This window comes from Triticum dicoccoides, chromosome 1B (assembly GCF_002162155.2).
Source record: "Triticum dicoccoides isolate Atlit2015 ecotype Zavitan chromosome 1B, WEW_v2.0, whole genome shotgun sequence".
Classification (NCBI taxonomy): Eukaryota; Viridiplantae; Streptophyta; class Magnoliopsida; order Poales; family Poaceae; genus Triticum; species Triticum dicoccoides.
Window position 1 is genome coordinate 278,313,992 of NC_041381.1, and position 16,980 is coordinate 278,330,971.

At 46.5% G+C, this 16,980-nt stretch overlaps 2 protein-coding genes across 2 annotated transcripts; one reads left to right on the forward strand and one right to left on the reverse strand.

The window, feature by feature from the left end:
• The first annotated feature begins 6,193 nt into the window (after window positions 1-6,193).
• On the forward strand, window positions 6,194-6,962 carry LOC119331245 (mediator of RNA polymerase II transcription subunit 32-like). Its single transcript, XM_037604423.1, has one exon. It carries the CDS (start codon window positions 6,253-6,255, stop codon window positions 6,769-6,771), a length of 519 nt encoding a protein of 172 aa, XP_037460320.1. The 5' UTR covers window positions 6,194-6,252; the 3' UTR covers window positions 6,772-6,962.
• Window positions 6,963-15,164: 8,202 nt separating this feature from the next.
• LOC119350328 lies at window positions 15,165-16,301 on the reverse strand. The gene is made up of 2 exons (XM_037618213.1): window positions 15,999-16,301; window positions 15,165-15,719 (listed from the first exon to the last, which is right to left on the reverse strand). The coding sequence occupies exons 1-2, from the start codon at window positions 16,197-16,199 to the stop codon at window positions 15,165-15,167; spliced, it is 756 nt and encodes a 251-aa protein (XP_037474110.1). The 5' UTR covers window positions 16,200-16,301.
• Between the last annotated feature and the right edge of the window lie 679 nt (window positions 16,302-16,980).

A 16,980-nucleotide genomic window follows, 5' to 3' on the forward strand; every position in this document is an offset into this window, starting at 1 on the left:
CTATGAGGAAGAGAAGAAGATCGCAATGGCATCACTTGAGTTCCAAGACTATGTACTCATATGGTGGGAACAAGTCCTTGAGCGTCGAGAAGCAAGAGGTGACCCTCCAATCACCAGTTGGGCTCAAATGAAGGATGTCATGCGAGCACGATTTGTGCCCACCTACTACAACCGTGATCTCTTCAAGAAGCTACAACTCCTCAAGCAAGGAACAAAGAGCGTTGAAGAATACTACAAGGAAATGGAGATAGCCATGATTCGAGCCAATGTCAAGGAAGATGATGAGCAAACAATGGCACGATTCTTGAATGGACTCAATCATCCCATCAAGAAGATCGCCGACTTCCAACCCTACTCCAACCTCATCGAGCTAGTGCATCAAGCGACCAAGGCGGAACGTCAAGTGCAAGATGACTTCAAGTACGCCAAGTACTCATCCAAGACATACGACTTCTCCAACAATCAAGCTTTAACAACTCCTCCAACATCTACTTCAACCAAGCCTTCTCCAAGCAACGACGACAAGACAACATACAAGAAACCTTTGTCAAGTTCAAGTCGTCTTCCTCCTACTACAAGCAACTACAAGCCGCGTGCTTCTTCCTCTACTCCGACCGATGAGACCATCAAGACAAGTTCAATCAAGTGCTTCACTTGTGGCGACCGAGGCCACAAGTCCTTCCAATGCACCAACAAGCGCACCATGATCCTCAACGACGATGACACCTAGGACTCAATGAGTGAAGATGAACTGGAAGCTATTGAGCAAGTGGCCGTGCACCGGCGCGTGAACGAGGATGAAGATGATCAAGTCTTTTGTGATGAAGATACGAGCCCCGCTCTCGTTGTCTCCAAGGTCTTGACACTTCAACATCAACAAGAAGAAGACCAACGATGCCATATCTTCCACACCAAGGCTGGCATCAATGGACGGTCCGTCAAAGTCATCATCGATGGAGGTAGTTGCCACAACTTGGCAAGTGAAGAACTATGCTCCAAGCTTTAATTTGTCAAGAGGAAGCACCCGCACCCCTACAAGGTTTAATGGCTAAGTGACTCCGGCACTATATGAGGTCCAAGTATCCTTCAAAATTGGTGCATATGAGGACACTTTGGAGTGTGATGTGGTCCCAATGACCGTTTGCCACCTCCTTCTTGGTCGACCATGGCAATTCGACCGTGGCGTCGTCCACAATGGGCGCACCAATCACTATAGCTTCAAGATGAAAGGGAAGGAATATGTGCTACGACCCATGTCTCCTAGTCAAGTGATAGCCGACAAGCAAGCCACCCACCATAGAGAGAAGAGTGAGAAAGTGAGCCACCAAAACATGAGTGAGAGCAACAAGCCAAACTTGAGCGCCTCTTCGCCTAGAGAGAAAAACCTCATACTATTAGCCACAAAAAGTGAGATGAGAGAAGTATGTGAGAACCCATCGAGTGTGATGCACTTTGTCCTTGTGTGCAAGGATGGAGAACCAAAAACTAACACCACTCACGAGCTACCTTTGGTGTTTCAATCTCTTTTGCAGGAATTTCAAGATGTTTTCCCCAATGAGCTACTTCCGGGTCTACCCCCTCTACGAGGCATTGAGCATCGAATTGACCTCATTCCCGGAGCGCCACTTCCAAACAAAGCTCCATACCATGTCAATCCCGAAGAAACCAAGGAGATTCAATGGCAAGTACAACAATTAATCGACAACGGTCATGTACGTGAAAGCTTAAGCCCTTGTGCCGTTCCCGTTATACTTGTGCCTAAGCCCGATGGAAGTTTCCGCTTGTGTTCCGATTGTAGACCTATAAATGCTATCACCGTTCGCTATAGGCATCCCATTCCTCGCTTAGATGATATGCTTGATGAACTTAGTGGAGCCAACTTTTTCTCAAAAATTGATCTTAAAAGTGGCTATTATCAAATCCGCATACAAGAAGGTGATGAATGGAAAACTGCTTTCAAAACAAAATTTGGCTTATATGAGTGGTTAGTCATGCCTATGGGTTTATCGGAGGCTCCCGGTACTTTCGTGCGTCTCATGCATCATGTACTTCGCCCTTATATTGGAGTCTTTGTTGTGGTTTACTTCGATGATATTCTTGTGTTTAGCAAAACCATGAAAGAGCATCTTGATCATGTTAGGGTTGTTTTGCAAACACTTCGCAAGGAAAGTCTTTATGCCAACATGAAAAAGTGCACATTTGGTATTGACAAAGTGGTTTTCTTGGGTTTCATTGTCTCTTCCAAGGGTGTCCATGTTGATGCAACTAAAATTGAAGCAATTAAAACTTGGCCCCAACCCACCAATTTGCAACAAGTGCGAAGTTTTCTTGGTCTTGCGGGTTTTTATCGTCGCTTTGTGAAAAACTTTAGCACTATTGCCGCCCCTTTGCATGCTTTGAGTAAGAAGAATGCTCCTTTTGTTTGGGGATCTTTGCAATCAACCTCTTTTGATGAGCTCAAATCTTTGCTTACTCATGCTCCGATTCTTGCTTTGCTCAACTTTGACAAAACTTTTGAGGTTCATTGTGATGCAAGTGGTACCGGAATTGGCGGAGTTTTGATGCAAGAAAAACGAGCAATTGCATATTTTAGTGAAAAACTCTCCGGTGCTCAGCTTAACTATCCCATCTATGACAAAGAATTGTATGCTTTAGTGCGTGTCCTACATGTTTGGGAACATTATCTTAGACCTCATGAGTTTGTCATACATACCGATCATGAAACGCTTAAGTACTTAAAAGGTCAAACTAAGTTGAACAAGCGACATGCCAAATGGAGTGAATTTATTGAATCTTTCCCATATGTGATCAAGTACATTAAGGGTAAGGAAAACGTAGTTGCCGATGCACTTTCACGCATATGCACGCTTGTCACTGAACTCGAGTTGATTGTTATTGGCTTTGAGCACATAAAATACTTGTATGCTAATGATCCATCTTTTGCACCTCATTATGTTAAATGTTTGACGCATACATCTTGGGAACAATATTACATCAAGGATGGTTATCTTATGAGAGCTAACAAACTATGCATTCCCGAGTCTTCTCTTCATTTGCTCCTTTTGCAAGAGGCTCATGGAGGCGGACTCATGGGACACTTTGGACGTGACAAGACTTTCACCACGCTCTCCAAGAACTACTTTTGGCCCAAGATGTTCCGCAACGTCTCACGCTTCACCACCCGATGCTCTACATGTCACAAAGCTAAGTCTAAAGCTCAATCTCATGGTCTTTACATGCCCCTTCCTATTGCTTATCAACCTTGGGAAGACATTAGTATGGATTTTGTACTTGGTTTGCCTAGAACTCAAAATGGAAAGGATTCCGTGTTTGTTGTTGTGGACAGATTTTCTAAGATGGCACATTTCATTCCTTGCAACAAGATAGACGATGCTTCACATGTTGCAAATCTCTTTTGTAGGGAAATCTTGCGCCTCCATGGAGAACCAAAGTCAATCGACTCCGACCGCGACGTCAAGTTCTTGAATTACTTTTGGAAGACTCTATGCGCCAAGCTCGGAATAAAGCTCTTGTTCTCATCCGCATACCATCCTCAAACCGACGGCCAAACGGAGGTGACGAACCGGACACTATCCACTCTACTTCGCGTGTTGATCGAGAAGAACATCAAGGAGTGGGAGGCGTGTCTACCCATCACCGAGTACGCCTACAACCATGCAAGACATTCGACTACCGGGAAGTCCCCCTTCGAGGTCGTCTACGGCTTCAACCCGTTGTCCCCATTGGACATTCTACCTCTCCCTCTACAAGAGCGCACCAACATGGATGTGAGTGCATGAGCAAGCTACATCAAGAAGATGCATGAAGATACAAGGAACATCATCGAGCGCCAAGTACATCGACTAGCGACCAAGCTCAACGTCAACAAACAACCAATGATCTTCAACATAGGTGATCTCGTGTGGCTACACCTTCGCAAGGACCGCTTCCCCAACGAACGCAAGTCCAAACTACTACCCCAAGCCGATGGACCATTCAAGGTGCTAGCACGCTACAACGATAACGCCTACAAGATTGAACTCCCACGAGACAAGTACAACGTGAGCGACATCTTCAACGTCAAAGACCTCTCGCCTTTCCATGGTGATGAAGATTTTGATCCGAGGTCGGATCTTTCCCAAGGGAGGGGAGATGATGCAGAGCATCCTTCCATCATCCCCATGGACTCTACATCGACACATCCAACCCCACGAGGACCCATGATAAGAGCTAGAGCACGTGCTTTGGAAACCGAGGTGAACTCCTTCCTACTAGACTTGCATATGGACACAAATGGAACATGTCTACTACCTCACAAAAATATGCTATGCCTCCTTAGGTATGAAGAGGAACACCACCAAGGAGCTCTGGAGCATCCCCAAGAAGAAGGAGGACCACCCCAAGGCCGTACGAGTCAAGACAGAGTGCAACAGCAGCAACACAGGAAGTCCCAGGTGACCCCGTGCGCACGGGCCCCCGAGACCCCGTGCCCACGGGCTACACAGGAAGCAAGCGCTGGAGCACCCCGTGCGCACGGGCCTCCCAGGATGGCCGTCTGAGATTGCATCTTCGGCTCCACTTCTTCTCCTTCGACCCCAAGGCTATATATTCGGTACCTAGGACCATGTTTAGGGTTAGCAAAGTATTGGATGAGATCTTGGTGAGCTTTGCTCCATTACCTTCCCTCTTTGAGGATCAAGGCCCCATAGGGAAGAATCCTTGAGGATTTCAAGACCTCCGTTGGGAGAAGACTACCTTCAAGATCCCTCTTCCTTTGGATTTGGGATGAACTTTGCCATTGTATCTTTCCTTTGATTGTGTTTGTGACTTGTGGATCTTATGTTGTTACTCTAGTGGATGTGTAATCGGGAATTGTTGGAGTGATTACCTCTTGTGTTCTTGTTGTTCTTGTGATTTCTCTCCTTTTTCCCCCTCCAAGTGTGAAAAGGTCCTTCCTAAGGTTCTACCCTACATCAGAGAAGCAAACAAAGTTGCTCATGAGCTTGCTAGATTAGCTAGATTTTCTTTGACTTCTGATTGGTTTGAGGAACCTTTAAATGAAATTGTAGCACTCCTTACAAACGATGTACTACTTATTTCAAATGAATAAAACTTGTTTTTTCAAAAAAAAGAACATACTCGATCTTAACTATGAAAAACTGTAAAATCTCACCGAGCATCCTGAAAATCTGATACCACTTGATAGAGGCGAAGGTGTCCTAATGTTTTGATGAGATGGTGGCTATCGTTTTCGGTGGGAGTCGACCTTGACGATCCAACTACGAACGTACGAGACGTCACGCCTTAGCAATCGCTAAACCAACTTTCGAGGGGTTATTGACCACGCCGGAGCACGATTAACCTGACCACGATGGTTTGTTTTCCTGCGAGCAAACGAAGAACTAGCAAGAAACTGAGATTGCAATTAGGATATCGTGAATATAAGAGGAAAACTTTATTAATAAAGGTGGGGTTCTGTGACGCTTTTGTCTGGTCGCTGAACACAAACAAAGTACGCGAAGTTGCAACTATGACGAATTTTTAATCTAAACAAAACCCAAAGTCTAAACGGCGCCCCAAGGGCTGTATATATGGAGGAAGAGAGGGGGGGGATTTCGTGGCCCTTGAAGGAGGGGTCCGAAACCAACCCTATATCTTGTTTCTCCACACATACGGATTCTAAAAATAGACTATACTCAATTATTTCGAAATTACATGGGTTTGGCCCAAAGATAAGGTGACGCAACACCTATAATAGACTCTGGACGAAATTTATGAAGTGACATCTTGTATATTTCGTCCAAGGCTTCATGCACTCATTATGATGGCTTCAAAGTACTGAAATCATCACTTGTAACACCGTTATTGTCTCCTTGCACATGCCATCATTTTCATGTTTGATCTTACTCCAATGTTCATCCTTTTTATCCAAGTTAGGCCCTTTCTTTGTAAGCAAGACAAATGCATCCAATTTAGGCGGCATCATATTCTAATAAACATCAGAATCATTACCAAGAGACGGAAGTACCTGATAATTTAACTGACGTGCACGAGCTCTAGTAATTTGTTCAGTATGTATAACACCAAAGGCTATGGTGTAACAAAGATATTGATGTCGTTGTCATACCGGCTCATAATTTTTTTCTCATATTTATGAGAACCCTAGACAGCCAAACAAAATGGACGGCCTGGATCTTCAACCGTGCTCAAATTGGGGGATTTTCGGGTTATAGCGTCAGCGGAGCGTGTTGGATGATGCGCAAGAAACGTTCGGGCGGCGGAATGGACGCGACGGTGGACGAGCTGAGCGCGGCGTATAAGGAGTTCGTGGCGGCTGCGGTGGCCGTGATGGAAGCTCGCGAGCAGTCGGGCGGCCAGAAGACGGCAGCCACGGACGCGGCGCTTGAAGCCTTCAAGCAGCGATGGGAGCTCTTCCGCGTCTCCTGCGACCACGCCGAGGAGCTCGTTGAGTCCATCCGCCAGCGCATAGGCTCCGAGTGTCTCGTCGACGAGGCCACGGGATCTTCCTCTTCCTCCTCCGCGCCCGCAAGCGTCGCGCTGGCTGCCCCCGGCATCAAGCCAATCAGCGCCGTCCGCCTCGAGCAGATGAGCAAGGCCGTCCGCTGGCTCGTTATCGAGCTTCAGCACGGCGCCGGAGGGCCCTCAGCTGCGGGACCTGGCGGTGGCGTCTCAACCCCGGCTGCCGGCGCCGGAGGGCAGCATGTGCACGGCGGGGTCGAATCGCGCTTTCCCGAGGATGGCACCCAGTAGGTACTGTTGTTGCTTATTAAGTAGTAGTATCATGTTTCAAAAAATAAGACAAGGAATTTATGTGATATGTGTGTTAAGTTTTGAGATTGGAAACATTACAGTTTGTTGTGCTCAGCATAGTACCTGATGCGTAAAGGTGCGAAATTTGGGGAAAGAACCACCAAATGATTGGCATTATTATTGCTAGCTTTTTTCCTTGGCTGGCTGATATTTTTTCGTCTTAGTGCGCGATGCTCGACATAGTTTGGTACAATGTTTGTAGGTACTCCCTCGGTACCGAAATATATGTTGCTGGAAAAGCTGAACTACAGTTGTTTCAACGACATATTTTTCGGTACAAAGGGAGTAGTTATTTGTTTTTTGTAACTTAACTGTGCTAATCATCAGCTCACTGCCTTGCCTTACGTTTAAGTCTCTCTTCCTCACTTTTTGCGGGTCAGGGACAGTGTTCGAGCCAGGTAGCTTATCAAATGTCCCAGAAAATAATGCACAATGTCACAGCCTACAAGATTGTCAGCCTATCTAAACCCTACTAAGATAGGTCTATCGGCCTATGATATCTCCGAACATTAGTTTTGGCTCATCTGGATTTCTTACTGCTCTTGCATATGATATTGTGGGCCCAACCCTGTCTCCGATGCATGCATGGCTAGATGCATGCGTGGCTACAGCGGCGGCAGCAGCACAAGCGGTCACTTAGCTAGCATGCAGAAGGTGCAGGTCGGCAACAACAGCTTTTGCATTCCTTACTAGTTAAGGCAGTAGTAGTAGTAGAAACGAAGCTTACTAGATAAGCTAGTATGTGACGCAAGTGCTTACTTCATAGCTAGCAGATATTTTGCTTAGGTCGGTTCGTGACCACTATATAAGGAGCTGTGCTCCATCGATGTAACTCATTCCACTCCAATCCATTTGAGCTTCACAACAATCAGGGTGTCCGTGAGTTTCTCTCTTCCATGTGCGTGTGTGTATGAGCAGCACTAGATAGTGTGTGCTTTGCTAGTGTGCTGAGCGCAAGTAACACTAGCACGTAGCTCCTCCACCGGTCGTGTATCAGTGTACTCGAGTGCTAGCGAGTAGTTCTGGGCTGACAATTGGCATCAGAGCCTCTGGTTGTGGTAGCCATGGCCGGTGGTAAAGGAGTGCAGCAACGCACCACCTCGGGTGGTTCCCAGTCGCCGGCTCCGGAGGAGCGGCGAGGGCGCAGCCGCTCCAGGCGCGGCCATCGCGGTGAGGTCGTGGTTAGGGAGATCGTGCGCGAGACCGCAATCAGTGGTAGCGTACCCATCACCTTCCCGATGCTCACGCGCTCGAACTACAGCGAGTGGGCGTTGATCATGGAGTGCAACCTTCATGCGGCGAGCCTCTGGGCTCCTATGGAGGACGACCTGGTCGAGAGAAAGGAGGACAGGAAAGCGGTGGCGGCACTCATGCGCGCCACGCCGCCGGAGATGCACGGCATGCTCGCGGCGAAGGCAAGCGCCAAGGAGGCGTGGGAAGCCATCCGTACCCAGCGCCTCGGCAGCAACCGCGTGCGCGAGGCGAACGCGCAGAAGCTGCGGGCGGACTTCGAGAACATCGCCTTCAAGGAGGGCGAGCTCGTCGACGAATTCGCCATGCGGATCTCCAGCCTTGCGTCACAGCTCCGCGCGCTCGGCGACACCATGGACGACGCGAGAGTCATGCGGAAATTTCTTCGCGTCGTGCCATCTCGCTTCGCTCAGGTAGCGGTCTCCATCGAGACCTTGCTTGATCTGAGTGAGCTCTCCGTCGAGGAGCTCACGGGCCGGTTGCGGGTGGTCGAGGACCGTCTTGACGACGGCCGCGAGAGCTTCGGCGGCGGACAACTCCTATTCTCAAAGAAGTGGGAGGCGAGGAAGCGTCAAGGACGTGGTGGCGGTGCCCAGAGCAGCAGAGGCGGCGGTCGCACCCAGGGTGGAGTCGGGCGAGGTGCCGGCAACGACGACCAAGACAAGTGCCGATATTGCAGCATCAAGGGCCACTGGGCCCGTGAGTGCCGCAAGAGGATGGCTGACGAGGATGCCGCGGCCGCGGCGAACTTCGTCGAGGCTGAAGAAGACGGTGGGCCAGCAATGATGATGGCTTGCGTCGAGACCATGCAGGAGGGCGGAGCGCCTCCGGCGACCATGGTCCTGACAAGCATCGAAGCCGTGCAGGAGGGCGCAGCACCTCCGGCGACCACGGTGCCGGCAACCGTTAAGTCCGTGCGGGAGGCACGGAGCTCTTCAAGTAATCCCCTCTCGACATCGGTAGCGCTCTCCTCGGCAACAACGTTCTCGGGAGGCTACGATTGGGAGGAGATGAAGACCCGGGTGTGGGGGAGCCACACCCCGGAAACCACGTCCCCTGCGACGCTGGTCAAGCCCGTGCAAGTTGGCACGGCAAAGGCGTACCCGACATCCTCGGGACCCAATAAGCCGGTGTCAGGAGGCACGGCAACGACGTATATGGTGGGCCACGTCCCAACCATGATGCTGGTGACCAGTGAGACCGTGCAAGAGGCACGACACTCTCAGGTCGGCCACACCCCGACAACCAGGTTCTCGGGGTTCTGCAAGCCCGTGTGGGCAACACGGCACTCTTCGACGGGCCTCAACAGCTGGGAGGCCATGAAGAGACGGTCATGGGGCGGCAAGGCCTCGACCGTGACTCTGGCGACCATCGAGGCTGTGCAGGAGGCGCGGTGCTCTATGGTCAGCCACGCAGCAACCCTGACGCGCTCGGGGTCCATCGAGTCCGTGCGGAAGGCACGACTCACAACTGTCGGAGGAGACCCGACAAGCAAGTCTGATGGGAAGAACACCAAGGACTTCGCGACCCTGAGAGGAGCCACTCCGGGCAGTGCGGCGTCCGACACAACGACCCCAGGAAGGGAGTTCCTGGGTAGTGCGATGTCCGACAAGTCATCCCCGGGAAGGGAGTTTCCGGGCAGTGCGGCGTCCGGCACGACGACCCCGGGAAGGGAGTTCCCGGGCAGTGTGACATCAGGAACTACGACCCCAGGAACACTGACGCCCATGAGCGAGGTGGTTCCCGGGCAGTTCATGTCCCCGTCAACAGCGCGGTCGGACTTGTTCGATGCCAACAAAAATGGTGGCGATCCACACAGGTTCCGAAGCCTAGGGGGACCTTCTCGAGCCTGCGAGACGATCGCAGCACCCGAGATCAAGAAGCACGAACAGGGCGTACGGGCCGCCGAGAAGGCGGACATCCCAACGAAGGTACTTGGTTGCGTCGAGTTCCAAGAACCGCGCAACAAGATCGGGATCATCGACATCAAGACCCTCCGACATGGTTGAGGGGGAGATTGTGGGCCCAACCCTGTCTCCGATGCATGCATGGCTAGATGCTTGCGTGGCTACAGCGGCGGCAGCAGCACAAGCGGTCACTTAGCTAGCATGCAGAAGGTGCAGGTCGGCAACAACAGCTTTTGCATTCCTTACTAGTTAAGGCAGTAGTAGTAGTAGAAACGAAGCTTACTAGATAAGCTAGTATGTGACGCAAGTGCTTACTTCATAGCTAGCAGATATTTTGCTTAGGTCGGTTCGTGACCACTATATAAGGAGCTGTGCTCCATCGATGTAACTCATTCCACTCCAATCCATTTGAGCTTCACAACAATCAGGGTGTCCGTGAGTTTCTCTCTTCCATGTGCGTGTGTGTATGAGCAGCACTAGACAGTGTGTGCTTTGCTAGTGTGCTGAGCGCAAGTAACACTAGCACGTAGCTCCTCCACCGGTCGTGTATCAGTGTACTCGAGTGCTAGCGAGTAGTTCTGGGCTGACAGATATGTCCCGAGTGTTTTCCAAGATTTCCAATTTTCTAGTGAATCATCTGTGTTTCTTGCGTTAAGAGATACTCCACAGGCAGCAACATACGCGATAATTAACATTGAGAAATAATATGACATGGCTTATGATATTTGAACACCAAATATACTAGATGGTCATTAGAGTTTCATTTCCATGTAATGTTCTCTATGTTACTCATCTATTTGGATATAGGCAAAACTTTCACTGGATGGCGTGCATTTTATTAGGTGGCCGCCTTGGTCTGAAAATGAATATGTTTCATACTGACAGTATTATTTATGTTGAACGGTAGAAAAAGCTCTGTGCAATTGAGCATAGCATGCAACAAACATTAAATTGATGTAGCAGCATACCTTTAATGTTACTGGAGGAAATGTAGCCATTATCCCAGCATGACCAACACCTTATATATGTGGTTTCGTTATTATGAAAATAAGACGTGCTAGCAAGTTATTAGTCTATTTTTTATAAGTTGTATGCTAGTCCCTCTGTAAAGTAATACAAGACTTTTGTAGATCATATACTTTACAGAGGGGGTAAGTAATAGTGGTATCCTTTTATATTGGTGCTATAAAGCTCTATGAACTACAAAGTTACCTTTTGGCCCAATACACTCTGATACGCCATGTGGCCAGTTATCCAATCCTTATTTTGGAAACAAATGTAAGATTTCCTGTAAGATTTCGACTTCACATTTTTTAAAATTCTTGTGCATGCAAGTGTTGTTTAGTGTTCAAGGCCTTGCCCTAACAAAAATAGCAAATGTGTAAGAATTTGTTAGTAGAGACAAACTGCATGCAAGTAATATCTTCGTACATAAGTATTGAATATGTGTCCCACCCACTTAGTATCTAAAATAGTCTCAGACATGTTTCATTTTCTCACTTGACTACCTTACTGTGCCTGGTTATAAAAACATTGCATGAAAAGAAAACATTTTGTAAAAGTCAAGGACCAAAGTAAATAATACCCAATCAACTATATATACAATTTTTTTTATTCCTTCGAAGTGTAATGGCTATTTTATATTTTTCCCAAATGTAGTTGTACAGTTTTGATGTTTTTAGTACACCAATGTGTCTGTTTATGAACCTCCGGGGTTGACAACATTGAGTCCATAATCGTCTGAAGCATAGTATCTGATGTACTGCAGTGTAGATATTTGAGAGTACAGTTTATTCCCTCGTTGCTAGATTTTGTTCTGCTTGGACTGATCTGTTCTTGTCTCTGAATCATTCTAAAGCTTTGTCTTGTGTAGTGTTTAGTTACGAACTTATTTCTTTGCTGGATATCGAATGACATGAATGACTTCTTTCCTTTCAGTTTTACAATTTCCATATGACTGTATCACAGATGGTTGGAATCTTGTAGAATATTGTGCACACAGCTGTAGCTTCTAAGCTAGGTTCCGTACTTCCGTGGCTTCTTTGGACATGATTTATGGTTGGTCACGCTTGCCCAATTATGATTGTGCCATTGCTTATGCCACTACACTGTTAAATTTCTTACATTTTTGCCACTGCCGTTACATCTTAGGTGTTACCATCCCTTTCTCAGTTAGTGCAACTAGTGATCAACTCGTGCATCTCTATTGGCTAGCAAATTTTTTTTTTGAAACAAGGCAAAAGATTTGCCATTTTCATTGAATAAGGAGAAGAGTTTGTTACATCACAGCGCCGCAAAAGCGGGAAAGGGGCAAAGGTCTACTCTCGCAGCATCAAATTACGCAAATGCCTGGCTCCTGCCAGAGCCCAGATAGAAGCCTCCTCAATATTCTGTACGATCACTGCGACCAGTGCTGCCTTGGTCCTGAACACGCGTGCATTTTGCTCCTTCCAAATCTCTCAGCTAACAAGATGGAGGAAAGAGGCCAAGGCATTCCGCGGTTGCACGTTGTTGGTGAGGACCTCCTCCCACCAAGATCTCACAGTGGCATGGTTCATCCAAAGGGCGATGAGGCTGGATTAACGAGCTGTTTGGCTCGTTATCATTAAGCTCGTTATCAATAAGCTTATTAATATTAACGAACTGAAACCTCTGTTCAGCTCGGTTCGTTATGAGCTCGTTATGCTCATGAGCTTTCACGAGTACTCGTTAAGGTACAAACAACACAGTACGCAGAAGAATCATGTGATCCCATCAGAAATTCACAATGTCATAAATTAGACAACTACATTCTAATTGTAACAACTAACAACACTAGTACGCAACAGCAACAACACACAAGTCTGATGGCTAGTGCACCTTTGCATCATTTGAATTTAAAAAATAATACCAACACGCTACAGCCAAATTGCCAAACCCCAAATAGAGAAGGTTTCCATCACAAATTCACAATAGCATAAATTAATAAAAGGACGTTGGAGTCAAACGGTAGCATAGCAAGACAGACTACTATGCAGCAGCAACGCCACTCGAGTCTGGTCCATCACAAAAGCATAAAGTAGCAACACTAGTAGTCTAGTATGCAACAGCAAACACCAACAAGTCTGGTGCAACTTTCACTTTGCATAATTTAATAAATTTTAAAGATAGTAGCAACACGCTACAGCCAGTAGCGAATGAACATTCCAGGAGCCCTTCAACCTTGCTGCATATGATGCCTTCATGAACATGCAGAGTTTTCCTACATGCAAATTTTGAAACAAAGAAAGTAAACTTTCAGGTTTCTCTTACAGTAGTGCAGTAGACCTTAAATAGGAGAAGGTTTAATAGACAAAATGGGCATTGCAATATAAATAGTACAAGAGAAAGAAAATAAAGTTGCAAAATAAAAATTACAAGTCTCGACCAGTAGCCAAGCACCAACCTGCTAGTTGCTTTCCATAATAGATTCAGGAAATGGAATGAACTCAACATCATCATCAATGCCATCTTCCTACAAAGGGAAATGTAGTTTCAGTTAGGCATTCCATTTAGAAATAGTATGTCAAAGCTTATAAGTAGTAGACAACAAAGAGCAACTAATATTACCACTATGGTTGTAGGCCTAATGTGGTTTTCTTTTGATCCTTTGATGAAGCTAGAAGCACAAGCAGGTGCCTCAACCATGCTTGGGAGTAGAGAACTACAGTAGTCATCGAGAACTCTACCTCCTGTAGATAATGTTGACTCTGATGAAACACTAGTAGCTGGTATAGTCAAGAACTTCTTTGCCATTTTTGCCACAATAGGATATCTATGAGCATTCAACCTCCACTAGTCAAGTAATGTGAAATTTGGATCATTAATGGGATGAGTCTTGTCTTCAAGATAACTAGTCAATTCAGATTTGCATGGCTCCGAATTTGTCTCCTCTAGAAAGGATTGAAACCCACTCGACAATGTGGTCATAGATGTAGATGCTTGCCTACTTGAAATTGAACTCTGCTCATTGGTGTTAGAAGCCTCATGCTGACGATTTTCCATCTCATATGTGGCATACAGATCAAAGAACTCTGTTTTGATATCTTCCATCTCACTACTACCCCTCTCTTTACCATACATTTTCTTAAAACAATAGTCCACAAGTTTCATCTTAAATCTGGGATCAAGAATGGTGGCAATCACCATAACATTGTTCTTTACCTTTTTTTTATCTTTCCGATTTTTGTTTTCTGGCACAACACTGCTATCCCAATATTTATCGAACTTATCAAGCATGGCTTCCCCCATCATTTTCAAATTGTCATCTCCGAACATAGCATGCTCTACTATAGCAATCTTAACATTCATGATGTATGGATAAAAAATGTTGGTAGTGGGGAAAGTATAGTAGTTACCTCAGCAAATGATTTCAAGATGGGTTGAATTCTGCCATATAGTGCCCAATCTTCATCATCGGGCTGCCATTCATAATTAGGATCTGATTGTGCATACTCATGGAAAGCTTCATTATACAAAGTGCAAGCATCTATCATTCTGTATGTAGAACTCCATCTAGTTGCTACATCTAGGCATAATCCTTTTTCAACTTTAATATTAAGAGACTTGCAACCTGACAAGAAGTTCGACTTGCGTGATGGAGATCTTTTCAGTACTTGATAGTTTCTCTGAGGTTGCCTATCAAAGGCTGCAATGGTTCCATGCCATCATTGACTATCAAATTCACTATGTGTGCGCAACAGCGAACATGGAAGTACTTAGATATGAATTTTGCTGATTTCCTAGCAGTGAACTTGTCCATCAATTTCTTAGCAGCAGAATCATTCAAGGCAGCATTATCCATGGTCATTGTCATGATCTTATCTTCTATTTTCCATTCTTGGCAGCATTCAAAAACAGCTTGAGCTACGACAAAGCCTATGTGAGGTGGGTCTAACTCTATCAAGTTTAAAACACGACATTGCATAACCCAATCCTCATCTATGTAGTGAGCAACAACAGCTAGGTAGGAAAGATTCTGGTTGGAAGTCCATATATCACTTGTCAAACTAATGCTCTCAACAGACCTTAGCTGCTTCTTAAGGATTTCTTTCTCAGAAAGATACACCTTCATGCATTCGGCTCTAATTTTCTTCCTACCAATAAACTTGTATGATGCATTCATATATCTCATGAGGATATTAAACCAAGCATGCTCTACCATCCTAAATATTCATGCACAATTATCATCTTTGCTATGATTTGAACAACTTGTGCATGATCATATTCATGATTCACTATAAGAGATGCACCTGGCTTTTTAGGATCCAAATTGATTGTACCTTGTAGTTGTTGTCTTCCCTTCTTGTTTGGATAGTCCGCACAAACATCTACATGCTGATTGAGACTAGTAGTTGGTCCCCCTGGAGTATAAGAAAACAAGTTACAACAATGCAAGCATTTTGCCTTCGTGACGACCGCCCCCGGTTTCTTCTTGCATACAGCTTTGACCTCCTTGAAATGCTGCCAACATGGTGCACGCTTAACTCTAGTTTTCCTCACCTTAACCTTATTACCAACACGAACTAGTGCCTTTTTCCTTATCCCTCTCTTTGTTTTCTCATCGTCATTGACCTCAGCTTGTACATCATTTCCTTTGTCACCCAATCCTAGAGAAGGATCTGACATATCATCATCCATGTCATACGCATCTGCCTCATCAACCTCTTCGTATCCTTCGTTAACCTCAACCCATTCCTTTATATCACCATCCTATGCAGAAAGAAATAGAATGATTTAGATAATCAAAGTTAACAAGTCATCACTCCATGATTGATTAGGAATATGAATAATGAAGTTCTATTAATCTACATTGTAACTAGAGTTCCATAAACATTAGACATCAATAAAAAAATTGCAATGGGAACAGACAAATAAAATTTAGTAGTCTATACTGCATTTAAATAATAACAACACTACTGGAGTACACATTCATATGAACTGAATTGTTGAGATTTAACCATCTAACACATGAGCACAATAGGAAATTACCACTGCTGATCTGGCATCATCTACATCAGACATTGTTGAATCCACCCTTGCCCTTTTCTGCGCTTGTGAAAGAAGAAGAGGATCAGGCTGTGCTGCGGTGGATGGAGAGTCCCGTGACGCACAATCAGAGGCAACTCGTTTCTTCCGCGACTCCATGCTTGCAGCTGTGGCAGAAGGTGCTGGCCGCCGGCGTTCATCCATTCTTGCACTGGGCTCGTAGATGCAGATGGGGATTGCCAGAGTTAGAGACGATCGATGCAAGAGGTCGGGACTGGGGGGAATTGAGATGTTCGAGTTGAGAGTTGAATGGGGACGGGGATACTAGAGATTTGGATGCCGGAAGGTCACCGGCCGCCGGCCGCCGCTGTACTGCCCTATGCCCTCGTCACTTCCTCTGGTTCCTGGCGCTGGCGGCTGGCTCGTTGAGACTGGAGACGAGTCGTGGACTCTAGGTCTCCTGCTGGTCCTGGCGGCTGGGTTTGGTCGTTGGTGGCTCCTAGGTCTTGGTCTCTGGGAGAGGTGTGGCCCGAAGTGGGCTGGGGCGCTTGGCCTTTAGGCCGGCCAAACTATTAGTGGGCGCTCGAAATTCCCCCCAAAAAACTACTAGAAATTATCGAGCTAAACGAGTTAGCTCGCGAAACTCGTTTGCTCGATCATTAAGCTCGTTAATCTTAACAAGCAAAAAACACTGTTCAGCTTGGTTCATTAACTAACGAGCACGAGCCAAAACGAGCCAAACAATCGAGCTTTCATTATGCTCACGAGCTTCGAGCTTTTCGTCCAGCCCTAGGCGATGTCAACATCAAGGTGCAGCCATGCAAGAAGCTCCTTCCACACTCGGATGGAGAAGCGACACTTGAACAGGAGGTGTGCCGCGGACTCTTGAACTTGGTTGCAAAGTGGGCAACGGTCGCAGTTTGGCCACCCGCGACGTTGAAGTCGGTCCGCCGTGCAGATCCTAGTTTGCGTTACCAACCATGGA